This window comes from Epithele typhae, assembly GCF_022376455.1.
Source record: "Epithele typhae strain CBS 203.58 chromosome Unknown BXZ73scaffold_68, whole genome shotgun sequence".
In the NCBI taxonomy this organism is placed as follows: Eukaryota; Fungi; Basidiomycota; class Agaricomycetes; order Polyporales; family Epitheliaceae; genus Epithele; species Epithele typhae.
The window spans coordinates 48485-65140 of NW_025954259.1; the positions used below are offsets into that span (position 1 = coordinate 48485).

Here is a 16656-nt window from a genome sequence, read left to right on the forward strand (position 1 = left end):
CCATCCAGGGCTCTTCCCTCAGTACCGGACTCCTCATTCAGATTCATAAAGACACTATCCATACCCCTCACGACATTCAACACGACTCCACTATCACGCGTTAGATACGACGGATGGTCATCCTCACTTATTTATCTACATATACCCTTCCCTTGGACATTGTATCTGGTCGGCAGAGCCACTCCGTGTCTGGACTTTGGCAGTGTTTACATGTCAATGATGACGTCTATTTCAAGCTCCGGCGCGGTTGTGAACTTTAACGTCTTGTTCCGTGACCACAAGACTCATCAGGTCTCATAAGTCCATGTCCAGTGTATAGGCGCCCGGGTCTGCATGCACAACTCCCCGATGCGCATTTCTCCTCCACTCATTGCGTCGCTACAGACACATATGTACACGAAGAGCGTCTTAAAGCACTCGTCTGTGTGCGGAACAGAAACTCGAGGATACCAATAACGTCTCGTAGTACGCCGGGCTGCGCACACGCTTCGTCCCCCTCCACATCGCCAACTTGATCCGCTCCTTCGCCAATCTCACAAAACAGAATCTGGATCCATCTGGATGGGTGCAAGCCACCACACGCGCAGATCGGGCGTGTGCCGCATCCGATCGCGGGAGGGTCCATGCGCGAACAAGCCGCTCCGATCTCCATCCATTCTCTGCGCGCCGCCGCGCCCCGGCCGCGCGCGTACCACAGGGACCCACAGGCGGCCAGTGCGCACACCTCCGTGGAGCGTACGCGTGGACGGGGTAGATCGCCCCGGCGGCGACGCGGGGGTGCGCGCGCGCACTCCGCCCGCCCCACCGCGGCCTTCCCGCGAGCCTTTTGTGCTTCGGCTCGCTTCGCTCGGGCCACGGCGAACGGTTGCTCCGGATCCGCCCGTGTCGGACGCGGCTCCGTGTGCGCCGTCCTGCGTGAAGCCCGCAAGCGAGGTGAGCGATGATTGCGCCTGGTGCAGGTAGATGGATGCCATAGGAGGAACGTACGCTCTGCGGACCGGGTGGGTCGATCGGGCAGTCACAGAGCACGATGGAAGCGAGCGAGTTGTTTCGGGAATTGTGTACCAACTGCAGCGGGGCGTTGAGCGACTTCGTCGACAAACAAACGAGAGACTCGCCGACTGGGCTGTTCGAGGCCTTGGGGAGGGATTGCTGTTCTACAACCGCACGGGTGCGAAGCCACAAAGGTATCTGCGACGTCGAGGCCTCGTCTTGAAGCGAGGAATGTGGTATGTGCACGAGACAGAGGACGTGCCTGGGTGTCATTTCGGTCGCGCCGCAGACGTACATCAGGTTGAGTGGCATGTTGGCAAGGCGCTTCCGACCCCAGAAGGAAGTACTGTCAGGACCGGAGTCTGGCCACAGCAGCGTAACAACGTCGTGCCATTGTCGCTCGCGACGCCTGCAGGTTCACTTGCCCATCGCTCCGTCTGACCACTCCGGACGTATGTCGTACTGCTGCGCGGCCACCCACGCCATGCGCATCATGTCCAGGCAGGCAGTGGACCACTTTGTCTGACACAGGTCTTGGCCCGTCGTCCCAGAATACACTCGCGCTTGGCACCACAAGGGAGCGTGACGCTGGGAGTTGCCGCAGCAGGAACGGGTTTGGAAGGACGGGAACGACAGACCGGTCGAGCGCGGGGCTCTGCAGGCGCCCTTCTGGACAAAGCGGGTCTCAAGGACGGCCGGGCTCCCCCGCGCTCGGCGACGCAAACGCGCGAAAGCCGGGACTCGACCGCGACCGTGCAGAGCGATACACGACGTACCCACGGAACCTCGCCGACGAGGGGGCACGGACGCGGGCGAGCGGAGACGGAGGAGAGTCCCAACGCGAGGCGCGAACGTCCGGCATCGCGGCGGGCCACACGACGATCGAGCGCGACTGGACACGAGGCTCGTTCGTCTGTGCGGGACAAAGAAGGACAAAGCCCGCGTCCGCGCGCCCGCCGTCCGCATCCGTCTGGCCGCGCGCTCGGTGGGAGCGGTGCTGGAGCACTCTGCCCCCTGAAGGCCTGAGCGCTGAGCTTTCTAGAAGGCAAGCCACAACGCGTCGGGCAGGCCGCCGATGGCAAGGGGAGACCGATAACGCGTCGCCCTCTGCAGCCCTCTGCGTGCGCGAGTCGTTCGTCCCGGGCGGGGCCCTCGCTGGGGCACAACACCCACCCGCTTTCCCAGGTTCTGGGCACCGCTGGTGCGCGAGCGATCTCAGGATGCCGAGTCATGCTCTCTCGCACGGCGTGACAGCTCGACGGGCCAGAGAGCGTGCCGTTCGCGGCGAGACACAACATAATGCAGGAATCCTACATTGGACACTCACCCATGTTGCGGCTCCGCTGCTCTCGAGCTCTCTTCGCATCGACAATGTTGGAATGCGTGCACAGTTCGGATGGTGTCTAGTTTGACAGCACGTCGAATCCACATAAATGATTTAAAATGAGATGGGTCGAGCGTACGATCGTCGCAAAAGGCGCAAGACAATATGGCCTCTGGTGCGTGACAAGGTCTCGCTGATCTTGAATGGGGAGAGGTGACGACACGGACGACGACACGGTTGAACAATTGAATACCCGGACCATTCTCCCGCGGCGTCCCTTTGCGATCTAAATTTCCAGTAGTTGTGTCGCAGGCGACAGTTGCGCCTGAGGAGCAGTTGGGTAGCAAGTGCCGATGTGGAAGCGTAGGCAAGGTATTTGATGTTGAGACCCCTAGATTTGATCCAGAGATGAGGGGATGTGGCGTTCGGCCAGACAAAGAGGGAGAGGAGCGAGGCGGAGAGCAAAGCGAGAGCGTTGGAGAATCTGAGACCGTCGGGAGTTGAAACGTTGAAGGAGCATAGACGCTCCCCCGGCCCGGAACTACCTGTTGTCCTGAACCTCAACATTCAACGCGTGCTACAGCAGACTGTCCCGCCCCCACTTCTCGTGCAAACATCCAAACACCACCTAACCCTCTATACCGACACGTCCTCTTAATGGCAAACCAGCAAGCCCAGCGGCGCCCCAGCGCGCACGGGAGTCGCGTCCGGCACGCAAAGACCATCGAACAGCCCTCCTTCCAAATCGGCGAATTCTACTGACCACTCCAGAGAAGCCCTGCCCACTAGCAGTATATAAAAGGTGCGCCCTGCTCAGCCACACTCCTGCTCATACCCCAATCGCCCTCTCGTTCTCCCCTCGCTCTCACTCCTCCTCGTACTCTGCATCAGAGCTCGCACCCACCCCGGTGAAAACACCCCCACCTCCCCCTCCAAGAGCATCGGAAATGGCTCAGCCACAGGATCGTTCGTCTACGCGTGGCCAACCCACGACCAACGTCGCGCACGGGAGTCCTCCCAGCGCGCGCGCACGCGAGGCGTCCTGGCCCAGTGCTGGTCGGCTTCCGGACTCGTTTGGGAGAGGACAGACCACCACGCTTGGCGGTGATCCCCTCGCTTGTGGCGAAGAAGCGCACGGGCGGCGCGGAAGCGCTCCGGCGTTGTCCACATCCTCCGGCCCGACGACGGGGCAGAAGCCATCGATCGTCCGCTCCTCGCGACTGATAATCCCTCCGCTGCCCCAGCCTGCCCCGCCTCCGCCCTGCCTTCCGCCTCCGCCGCCCCTCCCCACCGCCGTATGCCCTTCTCCCACCGCCGCTCATCTGCCCTCCGCCGCCGTTAATCTTTCCTTCCCCGCCGTCTGCCCTCCCGCCGCCGCCTTCTGGTCTCCCACCACCACCACCACCACCACCACCACCATGCACTACCTCTCTTGCGCCCCCGCCAATCCCCCGCCGCACACGCGGCCCTCCTTGCCACTGGATGAGCGTGTGCATACGCCATTCCTTCCGTTGCCATCCGCCTCGCGGCCGCTGCCCATCCCTCCAGCTCCGTCGGCGTCCGTCCCCGCCTCCCACGGTGTTCCCGTCGGGCGCGTCCCCGACACTCCCCCGAACACTCGCCCCGGATCCAAAGCGTCGTATGCGTCCAGCTGTACTGGAGCCACCGACAGCAGCTCCGACGGGGGGCCCGGCGTGTCCCTGGATGGCACTCCGCTCACGTCCCCGAGGTCGCTACTCGCGCCGTCAAGCCCGCGCGCCCGCCTAAGCCCGCCGCCGTGAGGTTCGTCTCCGTGCCTACGTCTCTCGGCCCCGCGTCCCAACCTGCTCCCGCGAATTTCACGCTCTCGATCGCGGCGGTCGTGAAACCCAGGCCTTCGTTCCACCGGCCTCTGGTCCCTCCGCCGCCCACCGTCTCTGTCACGCACGCCCCCGCTGCTGCCGCTCCCGCTGCTGTCGCCGCCGCTCCGCCCGCTCCCATCGCCGGCCTCCTCGCCTCTTTCCCTCTCCGATGGGACGTTCGCGAGTGCCTTACCCCGGCCTTCCTACACGACGGTCGCCTCCGACAACCCGCCTTCGCGGCTGGGCTCACCGAATGTCGAGCGGTGTTCAACGCCGACATCCCGCACGAGCGATTCGTCGCGACTTGCAGGGCCTCTCGGAATGGAAATCCCCTTACTATTGGGGACGTCCTGCGCGGGATCGACGAGAAGTTGGCGAGCACGCCCAATGTCAGCACGGAGGAACCGGCTGGCGCGCGCGCGGCGTACCGCCATCGCGCCAGGGGCGCCGATGGGCCAATTACCTATGTCGACTTTGTGATGGCGAACGAGTTCTTCTTCCTGGGACTGAGGGAGACCAACGTGCCGGGGAGTTTGCCGTTGTGCTAGGAGAGTAGTTCTAGGTGCGTTTACGCTGGACCACGCTACTCCCGTTCATTCCCCTTCATGTCCTAATGCACTGCACGAAACCTCGACGATCCGCTGTAGAAGCCCATGCATATCTTATCGCTATGTCTTGTATACCGTTTTTCACTCATATTCTCCATCTTGTACCCCCATCTTCCGCCCACCCCACTGTCCTTATCGCCTCCTGGACGTTCTCCTTACTCCTGTTCACTCCCCCCTACCCTTTCTGTACTCTTTTCTCACTGTTTGCTCCGAACACTCCTACTGTATCGTCTAGCATCTCCCCCTCTGTGTTCACCAGTTGTTTCACGCCTCTCTTCTCAAGTTGGACTTGTACCCTACATACTTTATATTCCCCCCACGACATTGCTCACCCCCCGGGAGCGCAGCCTCGCATTAATGACACTATTTTTGCATGTGAACTGCATCGTGTGTGGCTATTGTTCGCCCCTCAGATCGTGCTGTGGCCCGTGTGGGTCACACAAGGTTCAGATCTGTCGGCTGCCAATACAAGATCTAAGCGCCGACTGTTCGTTCGACTCGCGGTATGGTTCAATTCTGCCCCCGGGCTCCTCCCTTGTTGGTGAACCGTAGCCTCGCGGGACGGCGAGATGGGTGGCGTCGTGCACGCGGTGGTGTGCACACAGTTGGTCTACCAGCGTTCGCTAGTCTCAATCTCCTCCCTCACTCGCGTCCACCACGATCGGGGACCCCGCGCGTACATGCACACTCGGCTAGCCGCGCTCTGGCCGTCCTCCGTTCCCCGCTGCGTACGTAGATACCACAAGGACCCACGCGCCGCGCGGCCGATGCGCTGGATCTTCCGTCGCGAAGAGCGCTCGCGTGGCTCGGCCCTCGGGACACGGACCTGATGCATGATAGACGGTACGCCCGTACCGCCCTACCGCGGGGATTATGGAGTGTCTCTGGTCCACGCGACCGCAGCGCTGGGCGCGGGTGTACTTTCCGCTCGTGCCGGACGCTGCTCCGCGTCCCACGCAGTCGCGCGAGGCTGGGGTTGCTTCAAGGTTGCTTGCAAGGGGAGTCCGAGACTGGCCGAGCTCGGCATGCGTACCCGGTCCTGGCGTGGGAGAGTGACAAAATATGGCCGTGCTCGCGTGGTGATCGATATCCCTCATCGCAACCACTGCGATCTCTGTAACCTACCATGCTGAACCCCTCCGACCACCCGCTGCTCAAATACGAATCCTCGTCGAGGTCTTCAGCAAGATCGAGATTTCAGGCCAAGACGGGTGGCCTTATTACTGGGGCGCCGACGCTTACTGTGGAGTCAAGGGCGAAGGCTCGACGACGTTGGCCAGGGCCGCACGAGTATGCAAAGCGTTCTCTGATCCGGCTCTGAATGAATTATGGGCCGCGCCTTGTGGTGGATTGTATACACTCCTTCACCTTCTCTCAGCATTACGGGTCACATCAACGGAACAGTACGCGTCCTCCAGAAGAGGGGATTCCCGAAGCAAGTACGAGTTTAGAACCTATGTAAGAACTCTGCGTGTCTTTATTTCTCCAAGAAGATTTGACGTGCTCTTTCTCCCCAGGAGCTTGACGATCATGACGATCTACAAGGATGGGAGCGCATGCTATCGTATGCATCTCGCATCCGCAGATTCGGGTTCTTCACATCTTCTGGACCTGGCGTCTGGTTGACGTATGGGATCACCCCAGCTTCTTTCGAGGTACTTTACAGGCGAGCAGAAGGCCGCACCCTCTTTCCCAACCTGCAAGTTCTGTGTTGCCAGCTTGGAAGCTCGCGACCATCTCCTGATGACCCCTACGACTTCCTCCTCCGCATCGTGGTCTCCCAGTCCTTGCCAATGTCACGTTCAGGCACCTCACCATGAACAGTACTGGGGAGACCCTGTGCTTATCGATCATTCCGGAGCCCCTTCCGATATCACTACCGTTGCGTCGCGATTGCCTCCATACATCGGTTCGTAACGGATCTCCAGTACAAGACGAAGGATCTCTCTCCCCTTGCTCGGTGCCGCACACTGCAGTCCATTTGCATAACAAGGGGAAAGTGGGAGTCGTTCTATTGATGCAACTTAGCTCACTTCCCAGACTCGAGTTCCTCCAACTAAGCCTCCTGGACGCCGGCGAGGAAGAAGACAGCCAGCCAGACTCTCCCTTGACGTCGACCAAGACGTTTTCCCGCCCTCCGCGAGCTCGTCATACCGGCATTGTGGGGCCGTAGCGATCGGACGAGCATAGCTCTGCTCAACACCTCGCCCTCTGCCCGCTCGCGTCCCTCCGCCTCGACGCGTCGCACCGCTCAGATCTCGAGGCGGTCAGCGTCGCGCAGCACCTCGCATCGCCGTCCTTCGCCGCTCTCTCCGCACCTCTGCCTAGTCTTCTCGTACCACAACACGAACTGGGGGTGGGCAAAGGCCCCCAAACTCGCGCCGTTCCCGGCCCGCGCCGTGCTCGAGCCCCTGCTCTCTCTCGGCGCGCTCGAAGTCCTCGAAGTGGAGGCCAGCGCGCGGCGCTTCGCCCTCGCCGACGCGGACCTCGTGCGCTGGGCGCGCGCGTGGCCGCGCCTCCGCCGCCTCGTCATCCCGTATGACGACAAGGACGATGACGACGAAGAGCACGAGCACGAGGCGCGGCGCGCGTCGACGGACCTCGGATTCCCTTCGCTCCTCGCCGCCGCCGACCTCGCGACGGCGTGCGCGCGCCTGGAGGTGCTCGTGCTCGCGCTCGCGGACATCACGGAGGCGGACGTGCGCGCGCTGGAGGCGCGCGCCTGGGCGGAGACTGCTCGCGCGGCGCGGCGCGGCGGCCAGGACGCGCTCGTGCAGCTCGTGCCGGCGGCGAGCGGCCCGCGGCGCGAGCGGATGCGGATCTGGGAGACGGAGCGGGTGTGCGGGGCGCTGGTGCGGATGTTCCCCAACCTCGAAGGGAGCGGGATTCTGGAGGACGGGGAGCGGCGGGTGGTCGCAGGGAGGAGGAGCTGGTGGGTGGGGAGGCCGGAGCAGCGAGCGCTGGATGCGTTCATGTTGTGTCTCGACAGGCTCCAGGCGGAGAAGCGGGGGATTCGGCGCGAGTTCGATGAGGGCCGGGGCTAGCTATAGCAAGGTGAGATCGTAGAGTGTAAGTAATAATCTCGATTCTACGCGTCACGCGTCAGCGCGTCGCGGCGGGAACGCGCGCCGAGCGCATCGAAGCTGGGAGGTCACCGGACACGCGAAGATAGGCTGTGGGTGGTAGGCCCAATTCCGACCGAGGGCGGACGGACGGATTCGGAGAAATGCGCAACCAGGGAAGGCGGAGGGGTCTGGACGAAACGAGATCATGCGGCGCGACAGCCTGATGGCGGTACCCGTCGGAGTGCCGCGGTGAGGCCTTGAGGCCTTGAGGCCCGCGGCGCGTCCGCGACTGCGGTTGAGGTTGATCGTCCAGGAGGAAGGAGACGTGGGGATTTTACATATGTAGAAGTTCCTTGAGCGGCTGGACTCCTCCGGGCTAGATCGCAGTCGACTGACTTGTCCACCTTCACTTCCAGCCCGGCAAGCGCAGACGTTCCCAGCCGCAGACGTTCCGATCCTGCCGGGCCGTGACGTCACCGCACCGCGCGGCACGTGATCCAAGGATCCCAAACGAGCGCGACGCGACGCGACGCGTCGGCGCGGGTCTAGCATGGTTGCCCATGTTTCTGAATCAGTCCGTCTCCCATGGCCACACCAGCCGCGCTGTTACCAGAGCTTCTCGAAGCGATGTGGACTTCTTCTGGCGTGCGGACTCCAGCCAATTATCCGTTCCGAGCGACATCCCTTAGCGCGCGCTGCCATCGGCCACAACTTCAGACCCGCTCGCCTTTCATGCTCCCGCTCGGCAATTAGACCATGTTTTTCGACGAAAATAAGGTCTTTGTACTCGCGCTGAACACGCGAAGCTCGTGGCCCCAACAGCGCTCATAGCGCGTGAGCGAGTCGTGTCCTACTCGCGTCCATCGCACAGAACCGCACATCAAATCTCTTGGTGTGCAAGTATGACTCTGTCCCGAAGGCCTGTTTTTCTCTCAAGGAGGACACACACACAGGATTTCCCATATAAAAAGTCAGGACTCAACCCCCATATCACAACCGCCCTCCCATTCATCCCTCCTGCCTACTGTTCTACCCTCAAAGCCAGCGGCATACCCATCCATGAACTCTCATTCCAATATCCCTCCTCCTCTTCCAGAGCAAACCAACGCTCCGGTGCGCAATCGCGTTACCTGGGTCGACCACGCCCGCCGGTCTGTGCCTCACGAAACCGAGGCTACGCGACGTGGTGACGTCGAACGCAGGGATGCTCCTGGCGCGAGCGCACACGCACGGTCCGGCCACAAGGACCACTCCAACGGAAGCACCGCGAGCTCTCCCAGAGCCACCCAGGGTGCTCATCCTGCTCCCTGGGCACTCGGGCCAGCTCAGCCCTCGCCTCTGACCCGCCCTCGCGCCCCCGTGAACGCGAACGAAGCCGCGCGCGCGTATGACCGGCGCGCGGGTGGGCAGTGGGCCGCAGACGCTCCGACGCCGCCTGACCGGCGTCGGGAGTCGCGGCTGAGGATACCAGAGCTGCCTGTCCCACCAGCTTCCCTCCCGCTGCCACCACGGTTCCCGGCCGCTGCCCCGCCGTTCCACCCGTCCGCTCCCCAGGCGCCGCACGCTGTCGCGCGACCGGCGCACCCTCTTCACCCGCCGTCCTATGGACTTCCGCCGTCGCCTTACCACGCTCCGCCATCGCATACCGGCACCGGCGGGCCTCCACCGCCATCTGGTTCCTGGCCCCCCGGGTCCCACCGCCCTGCCTTCCACCCGCCTCCGTCGGGGCCTGTCTATCCTCCGCTGCCGCGGCGCACCCCTTGAGGAAGGACCGCAGACTGAAGGGGACCGCCATTCCGGGCGAGTTCGTTGCTGTGCTGGACGACGCCTTTCATTCACGATACGTGCGCGCGCTCTATGTTCTCCATCTTATACCCACATCTTCCGCTCACCTTACTGTCACTATCGCTTCATCTTCATCCCCGGACCCTCTTGTCATCCTCTTCTACGTTTCTTCTTCTCTATTATTCCCTTGTTTCCTCTTTCATTTCCTTCGCTTTCTGCTCTGATTCCTTCCATCACTAAGTTCACCCTGCTGTATCATCTAGCATCTCCCCTCTGTTGTCGGAATTTCTCTCCTCTCTTCTAACTTTGTATCACACTTCTCACTTCGGACCGGTATCCTACATGCTATGTATGCCCCACACGACATCGCCCACGTTTTCATCCCCATGCATCACAGGATACATCACATACCCACTATTGAGTACCCCTCCCTTTGTCCCTCTTCACACCCCTTCACTGCGAAACCTTTGATCTTTACCTTTTTTACCCCATCGGTCGACGCCGAACCGTCCTCTGGACTTTACCCCTACACATACCTACACGGAGGAGAAGTGAGACCTGTTCTTCGTGAGCGGGAGGGCGGCCTCGCTTCAATGAAACTATGTTCGTATGCGATCTCCTCATGCATTGCACGTTTGTGCGCACCGCTTTCATCTTGTTCTCTTCAAATCACGCTATGGGCGCGGGACCCATAAGGTCTCAGAATCGTCCACTGAGGGTGGCGGCGGCGGCGGCGCGCGCAGAATACAAGAACCAAGCGCCGGGACCGGCGCACCTCTTGGTCTTGCCCGGAGCCACATCAATCCCTCATTTGCATCGATCCTCGTCGGGGGACCGTAGCCACGCGGCGCCAGCCAGCGCTCGCATACCACAGATCTCAGGGCCGAGAAGCCCGATAGGCTTGGACGGAGTCGCGCACACAGTTCGTCTGGCACGAACCCCGTCGACGTCGATGCTCTCAGTTGATCCGCACTCTCAATGTCAGACCTCACCCATTCACGCCCACCACAATGATCGCGAACTTCTCCTCGAGCTCGCGGGCTGCTAGAAGCACAGATCGGGCCCGCGCTGCAGCCTGGAGCCCCGGAATCGCCCACCTCGCCGCGCTCCCGCGCGCGGGCCGCGGGGACGCAGCGGCCGCCCTCCATTCTCCGCCACGCTCAGTCCCGGCGGCACGGCGCACCACAGGGGACCCACCCACGGGATTGACTCGGCGTTCAGATTCCGGATGCGGCGGTACGCCCGCCCCTCCGCGGAGATCATGCATTGTTCCCGGCGCTCCGCCTTCCGTGAGGCTTTTGACTGCGTGCACCGCGCCGGGCCGCCGCGGGGTCGAATTGATGTGCCTGGTCCGCTCGCGTCGGCCGTGGGCTCCGCGTCGCGCGGAATCGCGCGGGGGATCGATACTCCCTGGCTCTCGATACCCCCGCGACCTCCATGCGTGCCTTCAAGGCTCACTATAGCCCCGGGTCACCATCGTGCGCTGTCAGTGGTGGCCCAAATCTCCTGGCAGTACATGCTGTACGCTCGTCTGAGTGGTCGCGAGCACGAGATGAACCTCGGGAGGATTTCCAGCGTCCGCACCCCGCCAGTTTTGCCGCAGACAATACGTGTTTTTAAACTGGCACGACGTGGGATGTTCGCGTGGCCTCCCGAGACCTCGAATGCTCGTTGTTTGATCAAACATCAATACCAATGAGAGCACGCCGCTGGGAGATCTGAAGTCTTCAGTGGAGTTGTTCCTGAATATGTTTCTCTCGAAATATGTGCACCCTCGACCGAGTTTTCGGTCTGTGGTTCTGGTCTGCTGATTTGTTCTGTGCCCGCCGCTCGGAGACGCCGGAGTCGGCAATCGGCGCTACTTTGGCTCCTCCTGGAGTTCGATGCCGCGCTGGCACGCAACCCCTCGACGTCCGACCTCGCCTCCTCCATCCAACTCGCCCCGGGGCTCCGGTCCATTCTATGGCCAAACAACGTCCGCGCGACATCCTCGTGTTCGAGGACCCTACCATCACAGCCGCCGACACTCATCCATCGGATGGCTCAGTCTTTCCCGTTCAGTCTTGCTGCGGCAGCCGTTGTATCGGGAGGGACGTCGGGCCTGGGCTCTGGAGAAGATCTTTCCGAGATATGCCTGTGCAGACTGCAGTGCGCCAGCGCGCATACGCCGACTTCTAGCGCTCCCGGCCAGCTCAAGCACGAACACGCGTCGACACCTACACCTTGTTCATGACGACTCGACCTGGAGCGGGCCCCCGGTGAGTCGTGACGGGAGATCGCGCATCGTTATCATTCCCCAGCCCGCGCGACAGAACTCAACCTTGTACGACGGTCCCCGGACCCAGGCCTCATGACGTCCGGGTTTGGTCACGCCAGAGGATGACTCCTATGATGGTCTTCGCAGGTGCGTGCGCCCATCCGACCCGCCCTCGCGCCGAGGCCCCTCTCCCCCGCCCGAACTCTCCGCTGCGCCGACGCCTCAGTTGGCCGGCGGCACGCGGACTCCGGATGACGACTGTGTGCACCTGGGAACCAGATCTCGAGGGCACGGCACGATCTCGCACGTCGGCTTCGGCGGCGGGGTCGAGGCGCTGTTGGGCGCCGCGTCCGTCTGCCGTGGCTCGTCGGCGGGCGCAAGGTCCGTTGTGTGTTGCTTCTTCTGCGCGGGGATTGAGTGCGAGAGGCTGCATGTACTGCGATGTGGAGGCGGGTACGTCAGGCGCCGCGACATCGACGTCGTCCGAGGATCGAGTCAACGGCGCCGTCGTGCTTCTCGGGCGAACCTATAGGCTCTGTCTCCTGCAACGCCTGGGTTTACGCGAGGAAGTCCCGGGGTACGCGCGGATGGGCGTGGACGCTTCGCAGTGAAGCCTTTCGTAACTGATCGCTCATGGGCTCTTTTGCAGAGGCATCCAATTCGCGGTGTGCGAATCCAATGCCCACCGGACTGCGATATCAGCAACTTGTTACACCGGTGCGGCATATTGACGTCTTTCCCAGGGGACGACGGGAGCACATGCCCTTCGAAATGTCGATGTGAGTGTATCTATCAGTTTCGTCGCTTGTCAGGGCTTCGTCCTCGTGATTGTGAGGGCGCCGGCAGCCATGGAGGGGCCAGAACAAGCGTGCCCGCCGTGCGAAGGGAAACGCTCGTCCTGTCCTCTGCCTGGAATAGCATGGGCGACCCCGGAAGCTGGCCCTCCCCGGGAAATCAAGATGCGCGAGGTTCGAATCATCACATGTTATTGGGATTGGATAACGGCGTGAGGCTGGCACTCGTCGGCCACAGTTGCGATAGCGAGGCGGGGTTGATTTCGATTATCACACAGCCCATGGGAGGCGGTGGTGCGTGCGCTCTGCCTGGGTCTCTGTGTTTGTTTGTCAGCTCGATAGGCAACCAGATTATTAGAGTTCCGTCTGCCTGCGCATTGCCCTCCCACTGCCAACAGCCAGTGCTTTCCGTCCCTTTGCACGTGGGCCCTTTGCGCGCGCAGGGGATCCAAGTGGGTGGGTCGCGCTGTCAGATGGGACTCGCGTTTATCAGCTTGGAGGTTCTCCCTACCCACGGGTGGCCTTGGTGGTCGTTAGGACCATGTACCATCCCTGGCCCTCGGAGCGAGCGCGGCACGACGGGGATTCCCGCCCTCCGAGAGCTCCGAGAGCCAGAGGGTTGCTCTGCCGCTTTTCCCGCCCGCGCCCGCGCCCGCGCCCGCAGCGAACCTTCTCGGTTCACAAAACAATACCCGTATCCTGGTCGGGTCGTCGTGAGCAGCGCGTCTAAATCCACCTGCTCCGGTCGCGTTTCAGGTGCTTGTGCCCTGTCCCGCACAGTCGTTCTGTTCCCGAGGGGTCGGTATGTGTACGAGGTCTGCGCACATGTCGAGAAAGGAAGGTTGCGGGGCCGCACCCTAGTATAAAGCGGAGTGGCTGAGGAGGAGTCACCACCCGTTTTACTTTCACTTTCTCCACACCCCACTTTCTCTTCGTCTTTCCACTCTGCGCCTGCGCGCCAGGACATTGCGCTATGTCCTACAACCCGCACCACTTCTCCAACGCGCGTCCGTCGGCCAATGCCTCGGACGTCGCGTCGCACGGTGGTCGCCAGCGCGCGGGCAGCAACGCATATGTTCGCTTCTCAACCAGACCGAGGAGTACCCACCGGCTCCCCCCGCGATCGACCCAAACACCCTCCCCCTTCCCCCTTACACTCCGCCTTTCCAACCACCACTCCTCCGCGCGGTCGACCTTCCGGATGTCACTCCCACCCTCGTGCCTTCTGCACTCCCGGACCTGCGCGCTGCACCCCGCGCGCACAGCCATGACTTCCAAGGACCCGTCCCAGGCAATACCACTCCCCGTGCTCCGGGCTATGCCTTTGCACCCGCGCGCGATCAAGAACGCCCTGGCTCCGCCGTGCGGTCCCGCCCTCTCCCCGCCATTCCCTCTGCCCTCTCCGCTCAAGTCGCCGCCCCCGCTCCCCAGGGCACCGAGGACGCCGGCGCTCGTTCCCGCGCCGGCGCCGGGCTCGCAGCGGGGCTCGCAGCTCTCACCATCACCCCTCGCGCATCCCACGCCCCTGCCACCGCCCATGACCAATCCCGCGTCCCGCCCCCCGTCCCCCGCCCCGACACATCCGCGCGTCGGAGCTCGCCCACGAACGCCGAGCGCGCGGACACGCCGACGAGCGTCCGCAGCGGGCACCGGTCGTCCGGGTCTGCGGACTCCACCAACTCCCTCTTCGGCGTGGGGCAGGGGAGGGTGTCCGACGGGACGCCTCCGACGTCACCCGAGGATCCCGAATTCAAGGCTGCGGACGATGTCGGGCCCGTGCTCGTCGACCTCCTGCGCTACTTCGCCGACTACCACACCTGGGACCTCCGCACGTCCAAGGAGCCTCCCACCACAATTCCGCTCGACGCGTCCGCGTTCACCAGCCACGGTCGCTCGGAGCTCAAGCTGATGTTCAACCCGCTGTGGACGTTGGCGACGCGGGGCGCGGACGAGCAAGGCGGGCCGACGTTCTCCTGCACCGTGCGGCGCGAGGACAGAGCACCGCTCATGGTGCGCGACGTCCTCGGCGCGATCGGGCGGAAGATGTACAAGAGCACGCAGTGGCTCACGGTGGACGATCCGAACGGGAGCTGGCGCTACGAGCGTGCGGTCAAGGAGCGACGGTATCGGCTGGGCGGCGACGGGGACACGATGGTCAACGTCGACTGGTACCCCAGGCGCGAGAGCGTGCTCCTTGAGCTGCACCCGACGGACGATGTGGATGAGGTGTTGGTTATCTTGGGGGACCCGTCGCAGAACTGAGGTATGTGGGTCTGGGGTCTTGGTGTGCGTACGCGAGTGACTGACTGATCTCGTATAGAGCACTGTCCGTTGATTAACTCGACGCGACGCGACTGCCCTCATGGCCCGGGACTCTCCTTTCTATTACGACCCCATACGACAACACACGGACACTCCCTGCACTCCCTCTCCACTGTACATATCCTAATCCCCCCCTCTACCTGCTCGTGCTTTATAATGCGGATGACGCTCGTACAACGCTCACTATACTACTACTTTGCAAGGAAACTCCACCACGTACGACATGATAGTACACACACATACAGTAGTCCCGGTGAACAGACTCGAGCTCCAGGCACGGCGCACGGCATAACGCATGTTCTCGCTGATTGTCTCGTTTCTCTCCCTCCAGTACACCCCTTCCTTACCTACCGAGATTAGGCTTTGAGTCTCGGCCCGCACGCAGATACTGGCTGCGTTGTATGTAACAGTAGCAAAGTCCGGCGGGATTCGGAATACTAGCAGACGTGGATCGTCGAGGGAAGAGAGCGCGGCTCCTGGCACGAGCTCGCCTTTCTTGCCCTGAGGTTTCATTCATTCAGATAATCTTTTGGGTGACGATGTGGTTATCTGCGGATGATGTCTCAGCCTGTTGTTCAACTTGCTCGTGTATCGGGGCACGGCCTCGGCCTTCACAAAATCGGAGATAAAATCTGGTGGGAAATTCGGGGAGGCCAGGCGCCATCAGGTTTCGCCGCTGCGTTGATGGGCGCTAGATTTTGTCTTCCTTTCTTACCACCACCACCTCCCCTCATCCACCAAACCCCGTCATAAAGACACAGCGGATACACACGCCAGCGTGATTGTTTCCAATAACCACCATGATCGAACGTACTTCATCTCGGTGAAACTGCAAGCGCCTCGGAGTGCATCTCATCAGGTAAGTTTATGCACATCCCATCCCGGTCCGCACTCTCGGCTAACTTTGAGCTACATAGCTATATGCGCACCACACGCACGCCGACCCCACGTGCAACGGAACTCCGCGACAGCCAGAAGCACCCTCACGCAAATCGTCACCTCACCGCTGGCACGTAGCGCACCCCGTGGCCCCCTCTTCCCCTGGCCCCTTCCGCGTCGTCACCCGCGCGCCCCGTGCCCAACATGGACCCACACGAACATCCGTCCGCCGCTGTCCCTTGCACCTCACCCAACCCCCAGCGGCCAGCCTAAACGGGCCGCCTGTGCCGAGACATTGTAGATCGCCAGGATCGAGGTGCACGGCCACCTACGGCCACCCGCCCACCTCCTGGCGATCATGCATTGCCCCCGCCCCTACACGAACTCGGGGCGCGGCCGGCCGGACTTGAAGCTTCAATCTTCAAGCTCCGAAGCCAGATCGCTCCGCGTCCTACGGAGATGGGGCAGACGCGTGGACAAGCGGCCGGGGAGGAGCGGGTGGGGTAGAGGCGCGAGAGTGGGTCCGGTGAGTCTCGATCGCCTTTTGGAGCTTCGCGGGAGGAACTGAGGGGACTGTTGTTCCAGGCGCTGCGGCTTTCGTCACTGCCCGTGTCATCGCTCTCCCTTCCCCCTCCACGCTCGCATGACGACATCGGTCGGGCGGTCTCGTCTGGCGGCCGTTGCCCAGGCTCAACCTATGTAGCGTCGACGGTTTCTATTTCGACTTGCGTCAACAAGGTGCAACACCGATAACCTTCACAGTCCACGCTAGCTCCGCAGCACCCTCG

The 16656-nt window shown here is 62.3% G+C and overlaps 4 protein-coding genes across 4 annotated transcripts; all 4 read left to right on the forward strand.

Moving 5' to 3' along the window:
* Nucleotides 1-3264: 3264 nt before the first annotated feature.
* Nucleotides 3265-4706, forward strand: BXZ73DRAFT_80869 (uncharacterized protein; the record flags this gene model as incomplete). The annotated part of the gene is made up of 2 exons (XM_048023365.1): nt 3265-4011; nt 4068-4706. 2 exons carry the CDS (start codon nt 3265-3267, stop codon nt 4704-4706), a joined length of 1386 nt encoding a protein of 461 aa, XP_047873521.1.
* Nucleotides 4707-6296: 1590 nt separating this feature from the next.
* On the forward strand, nt 6297-7810 carry BXZ73DRAFT_80870 (uncharacterized protein; the record flags this gene model as incomplete). Its single annotated transcript, XM_048023366.1, has 2 exons — nt 6297-6330; nt 7095-7810. 2 exons carry the CDS (start codon nt 6297-6299, stop codon nt 7808-7810), a joined length of 750 nt encoding a protein of 249 aa, XP_047873522.1.
* A 1080-nt stretch (nt 7811-8890) lies between these two features.
* Nucleotides 8891-9595, forward strand: BXZ73DRAFT_80871 (uncharacterized protein; the record flags this gene model as incomplete). The annotated part of the gene is made up of 1 exon (XM_048023367.1): nt 8891-9595. One exon carries the CDS (start codon nt 8891-8893, stop codon nt 9593-9595), a length of 705 nt encoding a protein of 234 aa, XP_047873523.1.
* Nucleotides 9596-13640: 4045 nt separating this feature from the next.
* BXZ73DRAFT_80872 (uncharacterized protein) lies at nt 13641-14929 on the forward strand (the record flags this gene model as incomplete). The annotated part of the gene is made up of 2 exons (XM_048023368.1): nt 13641-13674; nt 13722-14929. 2 exons carry the CDS (start codon nt 13641-13643, stop codon nt 14927-14929), a joined length of 1242 nt encoding a protein of 413 aa, XP_047873524.1.
* Nucleotides 14930-16656: the final 1727 nt, after the last annotated feature.